Source organism: Chrysochloris asiatica, unplaced genomic scaffold, assembly GCF_000296735.1.
Source record: "Chrysochloris asiatica unplaced genomic scaffold, ChrAsi1.0 scaffold00395, whole genome shotgun sequence".
NCBI lineage: Eukaryota > Metazoa > Chordata > Mammalia > Afrosoricida > Chrysochloridae > Chrysochloris > Chrysochloris asiatica.
Window position 1 is genome coordinate 1,252,773 of NW_006408913.1, and position 16,108 is coordinate 1,268,880.

General features: G+C 41.7%; 1 protein-coding gene and 1 pseudogene across 1 annotated transcript in view; both read left to right on the forward strand.

Moving 5' to 3' along the window:
* The window catches only part of LOC102822687, an 8,111-nt pseudogene extending 3,725 nt beyond the window's left edge, over positions 1-4,386 (forward strand).
* KANSL3 (KAT8 regulatory NSL complex subunit 3) overlaps positions 4,319-16,108 on the forward strand; it is a 59,895-nt gene continuing 48,105 nt past the window's right edge. The window contains exons 1-3 of the mRNA XM_006876624.1: positions 4,319-4,382; positions 5,396-5,661; positions 10,462-10,700. Of these exons, the coding sequence (XP_006876686.1) occupies positions 10,462-10,700 (239 nt within the window). The 5' untranslated portion in view covers positions 4,319-4,382; positions 5,396-5,661. The remainder of the gene's footprint in view (positions 4,383-5,395; positions 5,662-10,461; positions 10,701-16,108) is intronic.

A 16,108-nucleotide genomic window follows, 5' to 3' on the forward strand; every position in this document is an offset into this window, starting at 1 on the left:
AAGATATCGATGTTTATGCGTTCCATTTCATTTTTGACAACTTCCAATTTTCCCAGATTCATACTTCGTACATTCCATGTTCCGATTTTCAATGGATGTTTACAGCTGTTTCTCTTCATTTTAAGTTGTGGTCCATCAGCAGATGAAGGTTCTGTGTGCTTTTCTCCCCCGAGCTTAACTCTGTTCACGTCATCATAGTCAACTCTGCTTTGAGGAGGCATTTTTTTTCCAGTCGCATTCTAAGTGCCTTCCCACCTTCCGGTCCTGTATCTGACAGTGTTTCTCTGCTATTCACAGAGTTTTCAGTGACTAGCCATTCGGAAGTAGTTCATCACTCTTTCTTCCTAGCCTGTCTTTGTCTGGAAGCTCATCTGAAATCTGTCCACCATGGGTGACCCTACTGGTTATTTAAAATACTGGTGGCAGAGCCCTCAGAATCACAGCAACTCAATCTACCATAGCACGACAGACGAGTGGTGGCTGTTTGGTTTTATGTTGATACTGTCACTTTAAGTTTTGATGTCAATCTTGATACAATCCTGATATAATCAAGATACAATCAAGATGTTCTCTTCTGATACTATCAGTCCTGATACAATCAAGATTTTCTCTCCCAAGATGGCGGTTCCGGGAACAGCTGAGTGTCTTGATCCAGAAAACAATGGATTTCTGGATTCTCCTGCAAATTCCCCAGCTGTAAACCTTCCAATCCTCTAAACATACCTTTATATTTGTTTCAGAGTTCCAAAACCATCTCATGAGCCCTCTTGGCCCGGTATTCTGTGTTATTGTTGACGGAGCTCCTCACTTCTGCCTATAACTGATTGGAATACCTAAAATGGGGCTACAACATGCTCAGCGAAGGAGGCTTCTTTCTGCAGAGCCTCTGCATAGCATAAGACCATAGGTGGAATCCTGAACCCCATCCAGAATCTTCTGAGGTGGGAAAGTTCCACTGGAAAGGTCGAGAAGACCATCCTGTAGTAGCTAGAAGAACAGAAGATACTTCTTGAAAGAAAGCGATAGAAAAATGCAAAACAGTATATAGGCAGTCTGACTGATTACTACAAGAACAAGCAAGTTGCTCACTCAGGAGACATCAAGGCATGTTGTCGGGTCCCCTCAGGGCAAACCCCCTTCCAAGACTAAGACCCATTGGGAATACACGCTCTGATTGGTGACCATGTTAGTCACCGATAAGGGGAAATGAGGGAAAAAGAGCAATGAAGTTGAGAGCTAAGCCCTACAACATTCAATAGACTCTTGTGAACCTGGGTGGAGACCTGGTCGGTCAGCAGAGTGGCAAGACCTGGGGACTCTTGGACCTGGAGTCAGTGACATAGCCACAGAGGACTAAAGTGGAGAGTGAAGCGTCCAGTTGATGAGAAGAGAGGGCATGTGCATAAGAGCACCCACACTTCTAGATAATACCCACTTGATCTGGCTTCAATGACTGGATAATCAGAGCTCAACTAGAAGAAGAAAGGAGAGGAAAAAAAGTAATCTGATACAATTTGATGAACTTGACCAACATCTATGGATATAGTAGCTCGAAACAATGAGGATCATTACCTCCCCCTCGATACACAGGGTAAACAAAATGGGGGGGACTACAAAGGCAAGAAGTGACTTGCTTACAAGCTTTCAAGAGGGAACCTAGATCCAGAGGGCATGGAGGAAGGTAGAATCTCTACTGAGTAGTATCTAATCTCTCTGGGCGGGGCTGATGAAAGGAAATGCAGATAAGTTTCTTGTGATACAATAGTGAATAATTGTTATCAGGACTGATTGTGAGGATTGGAAATGTAAAGGTTGATGCTTTGTAGCAAAAGGAAGGGAATGATTGACTTTGCAGTCTAGGAGCAGAGGTACCTGGAACCATCAAGCGAGAAGAGTGGAGAGCGGGACCCTACCCAGAGAAACAGTGACGCCAGAGATGGCGGCAGAAACGATGATGGCATGATGCGGAGAGATGGAGCAGCTGGGGACTTTAGACCCAGAGAGGGAGAGGGGCTGTGTGCTGGGGGTGGGGGTGAGGGTGGCATAGACTTGCAGGATATATTCTTTGGTTGGTTAATCATGCATGGAAGGGATTGTAACCATGGCACTGAAATGATATATGATAGGATGAATGTAAAACTAATGTTCTCCCCCCATGTAAAGTATCACATAATTCATAATAAAACATTAAATATATGTATATAAAAGAAAGTAGTTGCTTTTTAACCTTTTTAAGTGTACAATTTTGTGAAATTAATTGCATTCACCAAGTTGTGCAGCCATCAGTATCCATTTCCAAATGTTTTGTATCACCCAAACAGAAACTCAGCACCTCTTAAGTATTATCTCCCCATTAGCCTCTCAAACCAATCCCTGGCAACTACGTATAAATTTTTCTTGATATTGCAGATATTTCATGTAAATGGGATCATAAATTATTTGTCCTTTTGTGTCTATTTTAGTCAGCAGAATTCTTTCAAGGTTAATCCATATTGTGCACAGCTGTAATGTAGTATATTACTTAATATGGACCTTTAAAAGCTATAGTCTTAGTGACTTCCACACAGTAATTCAGTGGGCTATGCAGATATGGTGCTCGTGTTCCTCCAAAGGGCTTGGACAGCTTGCTGGTAATGCAAATAAGGTGTATGGAACCTGAGATTGTTAAGGCCATGTTACAACTTGCCTGTGTCATGATTTTCAGTAGCTTGGCAGTTATGTAATAATTTAATTTGTCAGTTATATGATGATGTGATCATCAACCATTTTGTGCTATGCCTCTATGCCTGGGGCCGTGATTCCATTTGAGAATGAATTGTTTATTATGTTAATGAGACAGGACTAGGGTGGGATGTATCTTGAGTCATCATCTTACTAGAGGGTTTAACTTGAGTCAACACCTTTACCCTAGTTACCAACCTTCACATCCTTACTGTTTTGTTCAAGTAAGGGGAGGTTCCTTGAAGGCATGGTCTACATCCAATACATATAAATGTTCTGGCAAAGTGCTTTCTTTTCCTCTGGAGCCTGCATCTGGTATGCCATTGTCATCTGACCTCTGGTTCTTAGAACTTGAGCCAATAGCAAATCAGTCTGATGTGATTTGCCAGCTTTTGGGCCTTGTGAACCAGTTGTCTATTGTCAGTCCCTACAATCATATGTGTCAGGAAGCCCCAGCCTATCGCCTGACCCATGGGTTTTGGACTCGACTGCAAATTACAAAATCCAATGATGTGAGTAGGAGTTGAGGTTAGAGATGATGGAGTGGTCCAGCAGTTAGGAAAAGCTGGGCATTTGGGACATCTTCTTTGAATAATTGTCTTTAAATCTTTTGCCCATTTTAAAATTGGGTTTATCTTTTTGGTTGTTGTTGAGTTACAGGAGCTCTTTACATATTCTGGATATTAAACCCTTATCATACTGCCCTGGAGGTGCAGTATTTAAGCACTTCGTTGCTAACAAAGAGTTAGCAGTTGAAAACTACCGGCTGCTCCACTGGAGCAATCTGCTTCTTTAAAGGTTAGTTGGAAACCCTATGGGGCAGTTCTACCCCATATGAATCAGAATTGACTTGACATTGATAAAGTCCTTTAATGCACAAATTTACTTTTCGGAAGTTCAATTTATCTATTTTCGCCTTTTGTTGATGGAACATTTGGTGTCATATCTAAGAATTCACTGTCAAAAACAAGAGCTTGTAACTTTATCCCTACGCTTTATTCTAAAAGTTTTATGGTTTTCTTATTTAATGAATAAATCCTTTACAGTAAATTCAAGGGTGCCTGCTCTGCCCACCAGCCCTTTAATCTGGGGAGGCCAGGCACAGGACAAAGGAGCAAATACAGGTGGGGACAGAGAAAACTGGGGCTGCAGGAATCAGCCCCTTCATTTGCCCTTCTGTTTCTGCTAAAAATCCAGCAGGCAGAAATTCCAGATTCGTGTGGATTATGTTTCGAGACCCTCGCCCAATGGCTCCAGCTAGCCAACTGTAGTTCTTAGGCGCGAAAGAGTTGGCTCAGACTGAAGCACAACAGAAAGAAAAACTGCTGGTCCTGTGGTATCCGTACAACTGTAGTTTTATTTAAGCCTACTGTTGCAGCCACTGTAGCAATCCATCTCGTTGAGGGTCTTCCTCCTTTTCCTTGTCCTTTACTTTACTTTACTTTACTAAATATAATGTAATTTTCTAGGGATTGGTCCCTTCTTATATTATGTTTTGTTATAATCCTTTCCTGGTTTTTCTGCTCACCTCCCTTCCCTTCCTAGGAGGTGATCTGCTTCCGTATTTTACCCGGTGCCACGCAGGGCCAGGGCGTGGAGGCGGTAACGCGCAAGCGCGTTGGGGTCCGGCCCGGGCCGAGCGCGCGGCCAGACGATTGCGAGTGAGCGAAGGGACGGCCCCAGCGCGGGTGGCTGTCCCTGGGGGTTGCTGTCGGGTTCGCGGTTGGAGTTGTAGCGGGGCAGGGGTCTCTCGGGTCATGTGGGGCGCCAGGCGGGGACCGTGGGTTGGAGCCGGGGCCAAGGCCGCAGGGGCCGGATAGGGTGTTGGGCTTGGGGCCGCGTTTGGGCCGAGATGACGCGGGCGCCGAGCCTGGCTCGGGGAGGCGGGTGCCAGCAGCTCCTCCTCGTCGCGAACTCGGGGTGACCTTGACTTAGGCACTTCATCTCCCGAGTCGGCGCCTTGGTCTGTAAAATGCGACTTATAATATAAGCCCCATCTGCTAGACGGGACCCTTTTGAGGCTCGGAGGAAGGGCCCCTTGAGCGCTAACAGTAGCCGTTTGTCAGCTGCTCCCTCAAGCCCCAGGATAAGGGGCAAGGGTCTCCCTGGAATGTCAGTTTGTTACAGGCCTTTGGGTAGAGCTCTCATTTTCATATTTCTAAAACTTTCGATACTATGAGGGTAGTTGCACAACTTTTGTTTAAGGTACAACGGGAACCGTCAAGGGAATTGAGCTCGAGCTGTGACGAGCACCCTTGTGAGCCGCTCTGGGAGCGCTCCCCTCTAGCTCTGGAGATGACTCTGGGGGATAGCCACTGGTACCCAGCAGCCCGTTCGTTTTTGAAGAATTAATACTTGTGTGATTCTTTTGTTCAGAAACCTTTCCCAGAGTAATACTGCCCGAGCAAGTTTACTGTCTGCCCAGGTGAGGTCTTTGTGAACAACGGAGTCACTTAGCTTTCCGTTTTCATAGGGATTGAACTTGTAGAAGCTCATGGCAGCCAAGTCTTTAATGGGGGTGGTGTGAGATCTCAAGAGCCCTCCCCATGGTAGGCTGTATAATGTCTACTCAATTAGGAATGCTAGAAACTCACGAAAGTAAGACATGCATTGGAAGTTTTACGTTGGGAAACAGAATATTTGAATTGATTTCAATGGAAACTTTTCACTGCAGGTGACTTAACACGCAGATACCCATGCTCTGAATTTCTGTTCTTCTACTGACATGGCCCATCGGGGTGGGGAGAGGGACTTCCAGACTTCTGCACGTCGCATGGGCACGTCGCTGCTGTTCCAACTTTCAGTGCACGAAAGGGAGCTGGACCTGGTTTTTCTGGATCATAGCTATGCCAAGCCGTGGAGTGCCCACCCAGATGCCAGTAGTGCCCGCCCCACCCGCATGCTTTTTGTTACTCCTCGGAGACAGCATGAAAGTACCATGTGAGTTTGGGCTTCTCTCCCAAGAGTTGTTGGGACCCTCATTGTGGAGGAATCAAAGGGTGGGGATTAAAGAAGGTTTTCTTGAGGATGTTGTAGGGCGATTGTATGGAGGACTTGAATATTTAATTGAGGCATCTCTTATAAGCAACATAACTGGACATCTGCAAGGGTTGTGATTTTTACTGTTGGTCTCCCCTGATGGTGTGCATTTTAGAGGACAGAGAAAAGCAAGATATTTAAAGGAAAACGAAAAACCAACACCATGTAGATAATAGGCCTTTTCTGGAAAGCAGAGGAGCTCTTGTGGCATAGTGGGTTTAGCATTGGACTGCTGACTACAAAATCAGCTGTTCAAACCCACAGCTGCCCTGAATGACGAAGATGAGGCTGTTAACAGTCAGAATGCACCTTAAAATCAAGGATGCTAAGACTTTGTCTCTTGGACTTTTAACATATCAGGAGGGACCAGTCCCTAGAGAAGGACATCATACTTAAAATGAAGAGTCACAAAAAAGAGACACTCCCACCTCCACACCTAGATGGATTGACACAGTGGCAGCAACAGTGGGCTCAAACATGATGACTGTGAGGATGGGGCAGTGTTTGGTTCTCAGTGAGTCGGAACCAGTTTGTTGCTTCCTAACCACAATCTGCTCCCATAAAGATGCACAGTCTCAGAGACCCTAGAAAGCAGTTTTGCTCTGTCCTGTAAGGTTGCTATGAATCAAAATTGACTTGACGGAAGTGGGTTTGGGTTATTATTATTTTGGCTATGGAAAAAAATTGAAGAGGATAATTTAACTAGTGAAGAAAAAATTGCTGCACAGAATAAGACTCCTTGTCCTTTTAGTATAGCATTCTGGCTTATTCTTTTTGCAGTGGTGCCAACAGCCTTTTTATGGTAGTGCATCTCACTTTTCCTGGCTTCACGTGCAAAAGATTAGGAGCAAATCCCCAAGTCATTGCCCTCTCTCTTAGTAGCCTGTTCCAAAATGCTACCCCTGGTTTAATCTAAGCCTTCCTTAGGTCTTTTTATATTTTCAGCTGGCCTACTTTACAAGGTAAGGAATTTTCTTAATTTTTCTACTTGATATGGGATATAATTGCATTCAGCCTTAATAAATTTGTTAGGCAAGTCTTTTGAGCTTCAGAGAATTCTAATTTTTTATATCTCAACATATATTATGTTCTGTTTTGATGACTGAATCATGTCCTTGATTATTTATAAACTTTTTGGGAAAAGACTTACAATTTAAAAAAAAAAAAAATCTGATCCAACTTTAAATCATTTCTAAAGCCCATGGATTTACGATTGTTAGAGGCTTTTGGTGTTGTTAAGTGCTGTCCAGTTGTGGAGGCTAGAGATGACTCTGCTTCTTTAGTGCACCCCCAGTTTAAGGAGTGCTGCTGTGGCACTGTAGGCTCAGCACTGGACTGTGAATCACAAAGTCAAATCCGCCAGCTCCTCCTTGGAAACCCTATATAGGGTTGCTATGAGGCGGAACCGAGTTGGCAGCACCCAACAACAGCAATCCCCATGTAAACTTAATAGATTAGAAGTACCATCATGTGTCTATGTTTTAAACCAATGTGTAGAATAATACCTTTTCTTTTTTTGCCAATGAGAGCCGCATTATGTTGACTTTTTTGATTATACAGAGTACCTTTAGGGAATAATGTAGCGTAATCATGATGCTTCTCACCTAGGGCATAACAGAAAAGCTTGTTTAACACAATTTGAAGTCTTTTTCAATTTAGCCATGCATTAAATTGTTCTTGCCGATATCCCAGTTCCTTTGTCCATATCTCATGGCATTTTCTAAAAGTGAGATTCTGTGGACTTGGGTCATTTCAGTACTTGGAAACTTTTCTCTTGTTTGAGGATATGCTCTGTCTCAATATATAGACCCTGAGGAAGGGAGTTCGGCATGTTTTATGAAGCCAGTGTAGCTGGAATATGGTTGCATTGGGAGTGTAAGTGGGAGATGGGGAGAAGTTGGCAGCCTAACTACCTCATAGAGGATTTTGATTCTAAGAGTGGCAAGAAGTCATTAAAGGATTTTAGACTAGAGATCCAGTTTATATTTTTTAAAGGTCACTTTGGGTGTCTGTTGAATAGATTATAGGAGTGCAAGGGTAGAATTCAGAAGTCCACCTAAAAGTAGTTCAGGTCAGAGATTATGATTGTTGGAATTGGGGTGGAAGCCACAGAGATGGAGAAAATGAGTAGCTTTGAGATATATTTCCTAGGTAGAACCAACAGACCTGCTGTGGTGAATTAGAAGAGGGGCCAGGGTTACGAGAAGGTGAAATTAAGATGAGTCAGGCTTCTGATGTGAGGAGCTGTGTGAGTGGTGGTGTCATGAGTGGGGGAAGACTGAGAGAGCATAGGTTTGGGAGGGTGAAGTCAAGAGTTCTCTTGCATTTCAAAGTGGTTAGCCCCATGTCTGGCATAGAGAACATAATCAGCTCTTTTGTCCACCACCAAATCTAGTTGCACATTATTTCATAATGATGCATTTATTCCACTCATTGGGAATGGTTGCAGTAAGATCATCGAGGTCAAAAGGTTAAAATGATGTTTGATAGACAACCATAGAACAATGTTTGGGAGACAGTCTGGAATAATATTTTAGGAAACAGTGACATGAGATGAGGTAGGACTCTCATGATAACTAGGGTTTCATTAACATCCTTTTAAAATATGAAACATCCTTTAGATGTCCATTTATATGTGTTTTGTTCTAGGCTCCTTACAAAATGAGTTCAGTAGCTGAACTGTCTTTAGACAACCATAAGCTTTACAAGTTTATAGTTCACTTGCTAATGAAATGCAAAGTTTATGGGACTGCTTTAAAACTCTAGACTAATACTGTCCAACAAAACTCTGCAATGAGGGAAATGTTCTGTATCTGTGCTGGTCAGTATGGTAGCCATTAGCCACATGTGGCTAGTGAGCACTAGGAGTGTGACTTGTGTGACTGAGTAACTAAATTTTAAATGGAATTTTTATGAATTTAAATTAGCATTTAAATAGTCACTAACTACAACCATATACAAGGAGCTCTGGTAGCGTAGTGGTTACGAATCGGGCTACGAACCGCAAGGTCAGCAGTTCGAAACTACCAGCAGCTCCATGGGAGAAAGATGAGGCATTCTGCTCCCGTAAAGATTTACAGCCTCGGAAACCCTGTTCAGGGAAGCTATGGGTCGGAACCGACTCGATGGCACTTAACAACAACAACAACCATATACAGGTTTGGCAAATGATAATTCTGAATATGTATTTATATGTGCTATAAATGTATCCATGTGTATAAGAGTATAAGAATCCTTGGTGGCACTGTAGGATAAGCACTAGATTGCTAACAACAGGTCTGCAGTTTGAACTCACTAGCCGCTTTACAACAGCAAGGTGAGGTTTTCTCTTCCCATTAAGATTTACAGCCTCAAAAATCCTATACAGGGTCCCTTTGAGTCAGAATCTACTCAACGGCAGTGGGTCATGTCAGAGAGCAGACAGGAGAGAAAGGTATGCTTGTTGTTGTTATGTGCCGTGGAGTCGGTTCCGACCCATAGCGACCCTGTGCAGGGTTTCCGAGGCTATAAGTCTTTACGGGAGCAGAAAGCCTCATCTTTCTCCCGAAGAACAGTTGGTCGTTTCGAACTGTTGACTTTGTGGTTCACAGCCCGATTCGTAACCACTAGGCTACCAGAGCTCCTTGTGTAACCTGCTTAGTCATAACCAAATATCTTGAGGAAGTGAGTCACTGGGCCTAGAGGCATAGGACCATAGTCTTAGGGGGACTTCAAGGTCAATTGGCATAACATAATCCACAAAGATAATGTTCTGCATCCTACTTTGATGAGTAACAACTGGGGTCTTAAAAGTTCATGGGTGGCCATCTAAGGTGCATTGTTGATTTCTCCCTGTGTGGAGCAGAAATGAGGGAAAAATCAAACATGCATGGAAAGAGTTTGTCCATAGGATTAGTGGACCATGGTGAACCGTAGCCCCCGTGACCCTGAGGCCTGAAAAACTCGATGGTGCCCAGCTACCGCTGCTGAGCACTCTGAAAGGATTCACAATAAAGGGTCATTGATAGAATGGGAGAAAAATGTGGAACAAAATTCAAAATCTTAAAAATGGTCAGGCTTACTGGTTGAATAGAGACAGGTTGGAACCCCTGAGACTATGGCCTTTAGCCACTCTTCATATCTGGAACTGAACTTACCCCTTTGGCTAAAGTTTCAGCTAAACAATAGACCTATTAGGTGAACAATGCCACCAGAGAGGTCTGCACTTCATAGAAAAATCAGCTCTAGGAGAACAAAAGATCAGCATCTGCCTGTGGTTAAGACTGAAGGCAGGAAGCAACAGGAAGGAAGGACAAATGGAAATGTTATCCAGGAAGGAAACGGAATAGTGCTGTTACACTGTGTCACAAAACAAAATGCTGTGAATGGAAAACCAATTCCTTCTATAAACTTTCACTCAAGTCACAGTAAAAAGTAGAAATAAACAGTTACTTGTGGCTTTTAACTACTATATTGGGCAGCACAGGTCTAGATAAGCAACTATTTGCTTTTGGACTGTTATTTTTTAATAAAACTAATTTCTGTTGCATGTAGCTTAGACTTTTAAAAGACTGTATTCCTCTAGCGCATACTAGCATGTCAGAGAAGGTAGCAATCTAGGCATGTGTGGGAAAGATGACTTGGGATCAGAATGTTCTTGTAGATGTAATGTGCTTGTGCAAAATTTAAAACTGTATTAAAAAGATATTTTTTGGCAACCAGATGATCGTTAAACACCTGTGTTGTGTGAAGTATGCGTGGCCTGGTCCTATTTCCTCACCTGTTTACAGTGAATCAGACGTCCCAATAGATGTAGAGACGGTCACGTCAACTCCGGTGCCACTCTATGACAATCAAAAGGCACGCAGCGTGATGAACGAGTGTGAACGGCATGTCATCTTCGCCAGGACCGATGCAGATGCCCCTCCCCCACCAGAGGACTGGGAGGAGCATGTCAACAGGTAGGCTGTTCATAAGGACTGCTTAGGGCTCAGGGCCAGCGCCTTGTCATTGTTTCCCACCATCATCTTCATTTCAGCTGTTTTCTAGGAGCTTATTTTGTTTGAGTCATGCAAATCAGTGTTCTCTCAGTGTTGTGACTCTAAGCGTACTGTTCTCTGAGCTCCTTGAGAGCAGGGCTTGTATCTTAGCCATCTTTGTATACCTGACACCTAGGACACTGCCTGGCACATAGTAGGTAAAAAATAAATGTTTGTTGAATAAATAAATGAATTAAATTTGACCCTGGTGGTGCTGTAGGACTGTTAACTGTAAGTGGTCAAACTCACTAGCCGCTCCGCGGGAGAAAGATGAAGCTTCCTGCTCCCATAAAGATTTACAGCCTCAGAAACCCTCTACAGTGTCTCTCTGAGTTAGAATCTGTTTGATGGCTGTGGGTTCGGGTTTAGGTATGGCTAGCTCTGTAGCTTATGTATTGCAGGTTACTGACAGAGTGGTCATCCAGATTGCAAAAACCCAAACATTAGCTATATGTACATTTTTGTAGGATGTGTTTTTGTAACTTAATTGTAGTGAAAATGTTTTTGTGTCACATGAAAAGCTAGCAGAAGTTTGCTTCCCGTGGTTCTAAAAAATAGATTTACAGGATGGTTTTGAGTGAATAGTCAGTCATTAGTTGGTTGGCTAGTTTTGTTCTTGCGCTGAATACTGCCCCCTGGAGATTCAGCCTTCCTTTCCTAGACATTTTTTGTTGTACATTTGGCAAACATTTATTTATTTATTTGTGTATTTATCTATGTGAGTGGCTTAAAAAGTTTGGAAAATGGAATTGAAAGATATTAGAATTTTTTCACAAACTTTAAAAAGTCCCCTTGTTATTTAACATGTACAACTCAGTGGTTTGTAGTATATTCACATAATTGTACAACTCTCATCACATCAATTTGATATTTTCATCACCCCTATGAAAGACCCTTTACCAGTTTTCAGTTACTCCCAATTTCCTCTCAGCGCCCCTAGGCAACCACCATTCTCTGTTCTGTCTACAGATTTGTTGATGCTAGACATTTCATATAAATGAAGTCATATGAGGAGACTTCAAAAAGTACGTGGAAAAATTGCATTATCTTTTAATTCCATTTTTCCACAAACTTTTTGAAGCCCCCTTAGATGTAGCCTTTTGTGATTGGCTTCTTAGCATAATGTTTTCAAGGTTCATCATGTATCATATATCAATTCTTCATTCCTATTCATCGCCAAGTAACACTCCATTGTATGGATGGATATGCAGTGAAATCTCTGCAAGCTGGAACTATGGAATTACCTGTTTTTTTTCTGGTTCTCACCACGTTTCCTACCTTGAACAAGGTGCATGCAGTCTTACACATTTCTGTCATTATCTTATTAGTGGAAAATATTTGAGTTTTCCTTCTCTGACAGGTTTCTACTGTACACAAATTCCGACTTTCGCAGGTTTCACTGTACCACATTAGGTTTATCCATTTTATCAGTTGATGGACATTTGGGTTGTTTCTACTTTTTAGCTATATAAATAATGCTACTTTGAATATTCATGTTAAGTTTTTGTGTGGATAGATTTTAATTTTTCTTGGATATGTACATTCACAAGTGGCAACTGTTTTAACTTTTTGAGAAACTGCTACAGTGTATTCCAAAATGACTGCACCATTGGCATTCTTACCAGCAGTATATGAAGTTTCAGTGTCTCCACATCCTTGCCACCACATCTTTGTATTATAACCATTTTCGTGAGTGTGATTATGTGATTTTATTTTGCATTTCCCTGATGGCAATTTATTTCCTTTTGTCTACTGTATGCATGGGAATACTAAGATCTGTACTTTAGGAGTTGGTATTTGGTAAACTTGCCATAACACTGGTGAGCTATTGTTTTATGAAAATAGAAAAGAGAGAGATCATTTGTTAGGAATAAGGGTAGCAAGGTTTGAGGTATTTGGTATGATTTTTGACTCTAGTTTGGAAGTGAGAGTGTTTGTATGATCAGAGATAATGGTAGCTATTAAAGGAGGGGCACCTTCATTTAAGGACTTGTGAAGAAGTTGGTTGGGGTCTTGAATTGGAGTTGATGTAGTGCTCTAAGAAAAGCTCCAGTGCTTCATATAAAAACTGCTATAAGTGAAGATCAACTACTGGAATGTTGCCACAGTCAGTGAATTCAGCAAAAACAGTTTATTATCATTATTGCAGCTAATAATAATTGAAAAATAATAGTAATGGTAGTTGTAACTACCGTTTAGCGAGTATTTTCTAGGTGCCGGGCATTGTGCTACGTGCTTCATTTGCATCATCTCTTTTGATCCTCGTAATAAGTCTCTGAGGCATATCCTTCCTCTCTATTTTACAGTTGAAGAAACTGAGCTCAGAGAATTTAAGAAGCCTTAGTTAGGAAGTCATGGAGCAGGGATTTACTCAAACCAAGCAATCTGACTTCAGAGCCCAGCCAGTGTTCTTGACTCCTGCACCCCTTACAGTAGAAAGAGAGTAAGACCAGTTCAGTGGTAGCTGACCAAGGTGGTCTCATGGTTATGTGTACCTTTGTGCTGTTGTCCATTGTCTTGTCCTCAGTTTGTAATTTTAGAAACAACATGGGAAAACTGCATTTTAAAAATTGCTATTATTAGTACACTCATGGTCATGGTCAAAGATTTTTAGAGACTATTAATACATTCTTATCAAAGTCATTAGAGACTTAATAATACTTAAGAATACCAGTTTCTTCATTTATAAAGAGACAAGAGCAGTGAGGTTACCTGGCCAGTATGCTTCTCCCAGCAGAAAGTCTGGGAGACCATTCTCTTCCTGAAGTGACTGAGTGAGTGGAGAGTCTGTGCAGGAGGGACCAGCTTCAGCACCTGCACTCCTGTTTCCTCTAGGATCCATGGGCATAAAGAGGGAAGGGCCAGAGCATCCCTTCCCCTGCCCAGTCCTGTCGAGAAACACTGACAGATTCTTGTCTTTGGCTTGTCTTTCTCCAGTCTCCATGTGGACCTCCATCCTTCTGTTCTGACATTGCCACAGATTGATACGATTAATTAGAACTCAGTTTCTCTCAGATTATATGTGTTTTCGTGTCTGATGAGATTTTGGAGGCGTCCGTCTCTCATTAGCAACAGGCTTACAAACCGTCTTTTCAGGTAGGTCGTTTTTGCACTTAGCTAATTTCATTATTTGGTAATACTTAATTAGCTTCACTTTAAGAGGTCATCATTTTATGACCTGGTCCACAAATTCTAGAGCTGCAGCCTGATTGGAGCTTACAGTTCCTCTGCTTTAGTTATAATCATCTTGTTGCCATTCATCCCCCCTGATGTGATGGCTAAATTGCTGCTTCCTTTCTTCCTGTATAAAAAAAATCGTATAAAATTACTGTTTCCCACATAAGGAACTACATGTACTAAGAGCACAGTTACCTAAAAATCTGTATTTTTTCCCAGGGAGCTTACTGATCTCTCTATCTGTTGACTCAGAAGCTTAATTTCCGTTATTAGGAGTCTTCCTCCACCCCTATCCCTGAATTATTTCAGTGGAAGCAATCATCAGATAACTTTTTTGATATAGAAAATTAACTGTTGCTATTATTTCATGAGACACTTTAAACATTTCTCCTTACCTCATTTAACTGTGTATATCAAGTATTGGGAAACTCTGACCCTTGGGCCAAATTCTGCGTATTGTTTTTGTATGACCTGAAAGCTAAGAAGTATTTTTAGTTTTTAAGTGGTTGATAAAATATAAGAATAATGGTAATATTTTGTGACACATGAAATTCACATTTCATTGTCCATAAAAGTTGTATTAGAACACAGTCACACCCACTAATTTGTCTCTTTTCTCTGACTTGTCTTTGTGCTCTTAACTACAAAAGCTGAATAACTGTGACAGAGACCACATGACCCGAAAACTCTAGTAAAATACTTATTATCTGGCCCTCTATAGAAAAAAATGCACTGGCTCTTGGTCTGGATTATGTTCTTGTGTCTTTATATCATGGTCATATGATTTGGATACTATTTGGAAATGATCTGAACATACTGGCATAGCAATGTAAGTCTAAAGAAGTTGGACCAGTTTTGTGTTTTTCCCCAAAATATTTGTCAAAAGCCAACATTCATTGGATACACAGCTTTTAAGAGACCTTTAATAGACTACCCTTGACACATGAAACTTCTTAGCATTGCTCAAATGGGTTTTAGAACAGTTCCAACATTTTAGTAAAAGAAGCCAGTGTTGTAAAACAGGCCATCTTATCTTAAAAATCAGAACTTGTGAATTCCAGCCAAAAAAATCATTCTCCTTTTCTAAACTTTTCTCAAATTACGTCTCTCAGTATTGTATGTACCTTGTTGTTGTTAAGTGCCATTGAGTCAGTTCCAACTCATAGCTGACCCTGTATAGGGTTTCCAAAGAGTAGCTGGTGAGTTTGAACTGCCGACCTTCTGCTGCAAACCACCTGGTCCAGTGCTTTATTCCACTATCTGTGTATAATTCTTAATAAGTATTTTTTGATCCTCAACAGTAAGTATTCAAAATTCTCTTTGCTTTGAGCAAGCAAGGTTGTATCATCTGTGTATCACAGGTTGTTGTTAAAGAGTCTTCCTCCAATCCTGATGCCACGTTTTTCTTCATATAATCCAGTTCCTTAGATTATTTGCTCCGTATGGTAAAAGATTGGATCCGTATGGTAAACGAATACAATCCTGGGGCACACTTTTCCTAATTTAAACCATTCAGTGTTCTCTTGTTCTGTTCGAAGACCACAGTCTTTGACATGGGTTACACTTCAACATAAAGAAAACAGAAATCCTCATCACTGAACCAATAAATAACATCCATATAAATGGAGGGAAAAAATGAAGTTGACAAAGACTTCGTTTTGCTTAGATCAACTATCAACACTCATGTAAGCAGCAGTCAAATCAAACAGTGTGTTGCATTAGGTAAATCTGCTTCACAAGACCTCTTTAAAGTGTTGAAGAGCAAAGATGTCAGTTTGAGGACTAAGGTGCACCTGACCCAAGTCATGGTATTTTCAGTAACCTCATATGCATGTGAAAGTTGGACAGTGAATAAGGAAGACCATAGAAGAATGGATGCATTTGAGCTGTGGTATTGGAGGAGAATATTACAAATACCATGGTCTGTCAGAAAGAACACACCAATCTGTGTTAGAAGAAGTACAGCAAGAATGCTCCCTGGAGCACAGGGTGGGGATTGGACACAGGAGAGCTTGGGTGCTAGGGATGGGGGCAATATACACGGAGGGAGAGGGAAGCGGAGAAACGGGGCAGATGGGAGAACAATTGGGCATGCTCGAAAGGGCTAAAGGGGACAGAGATAAAGGACGATATATACACAGCCTTGGAACGGC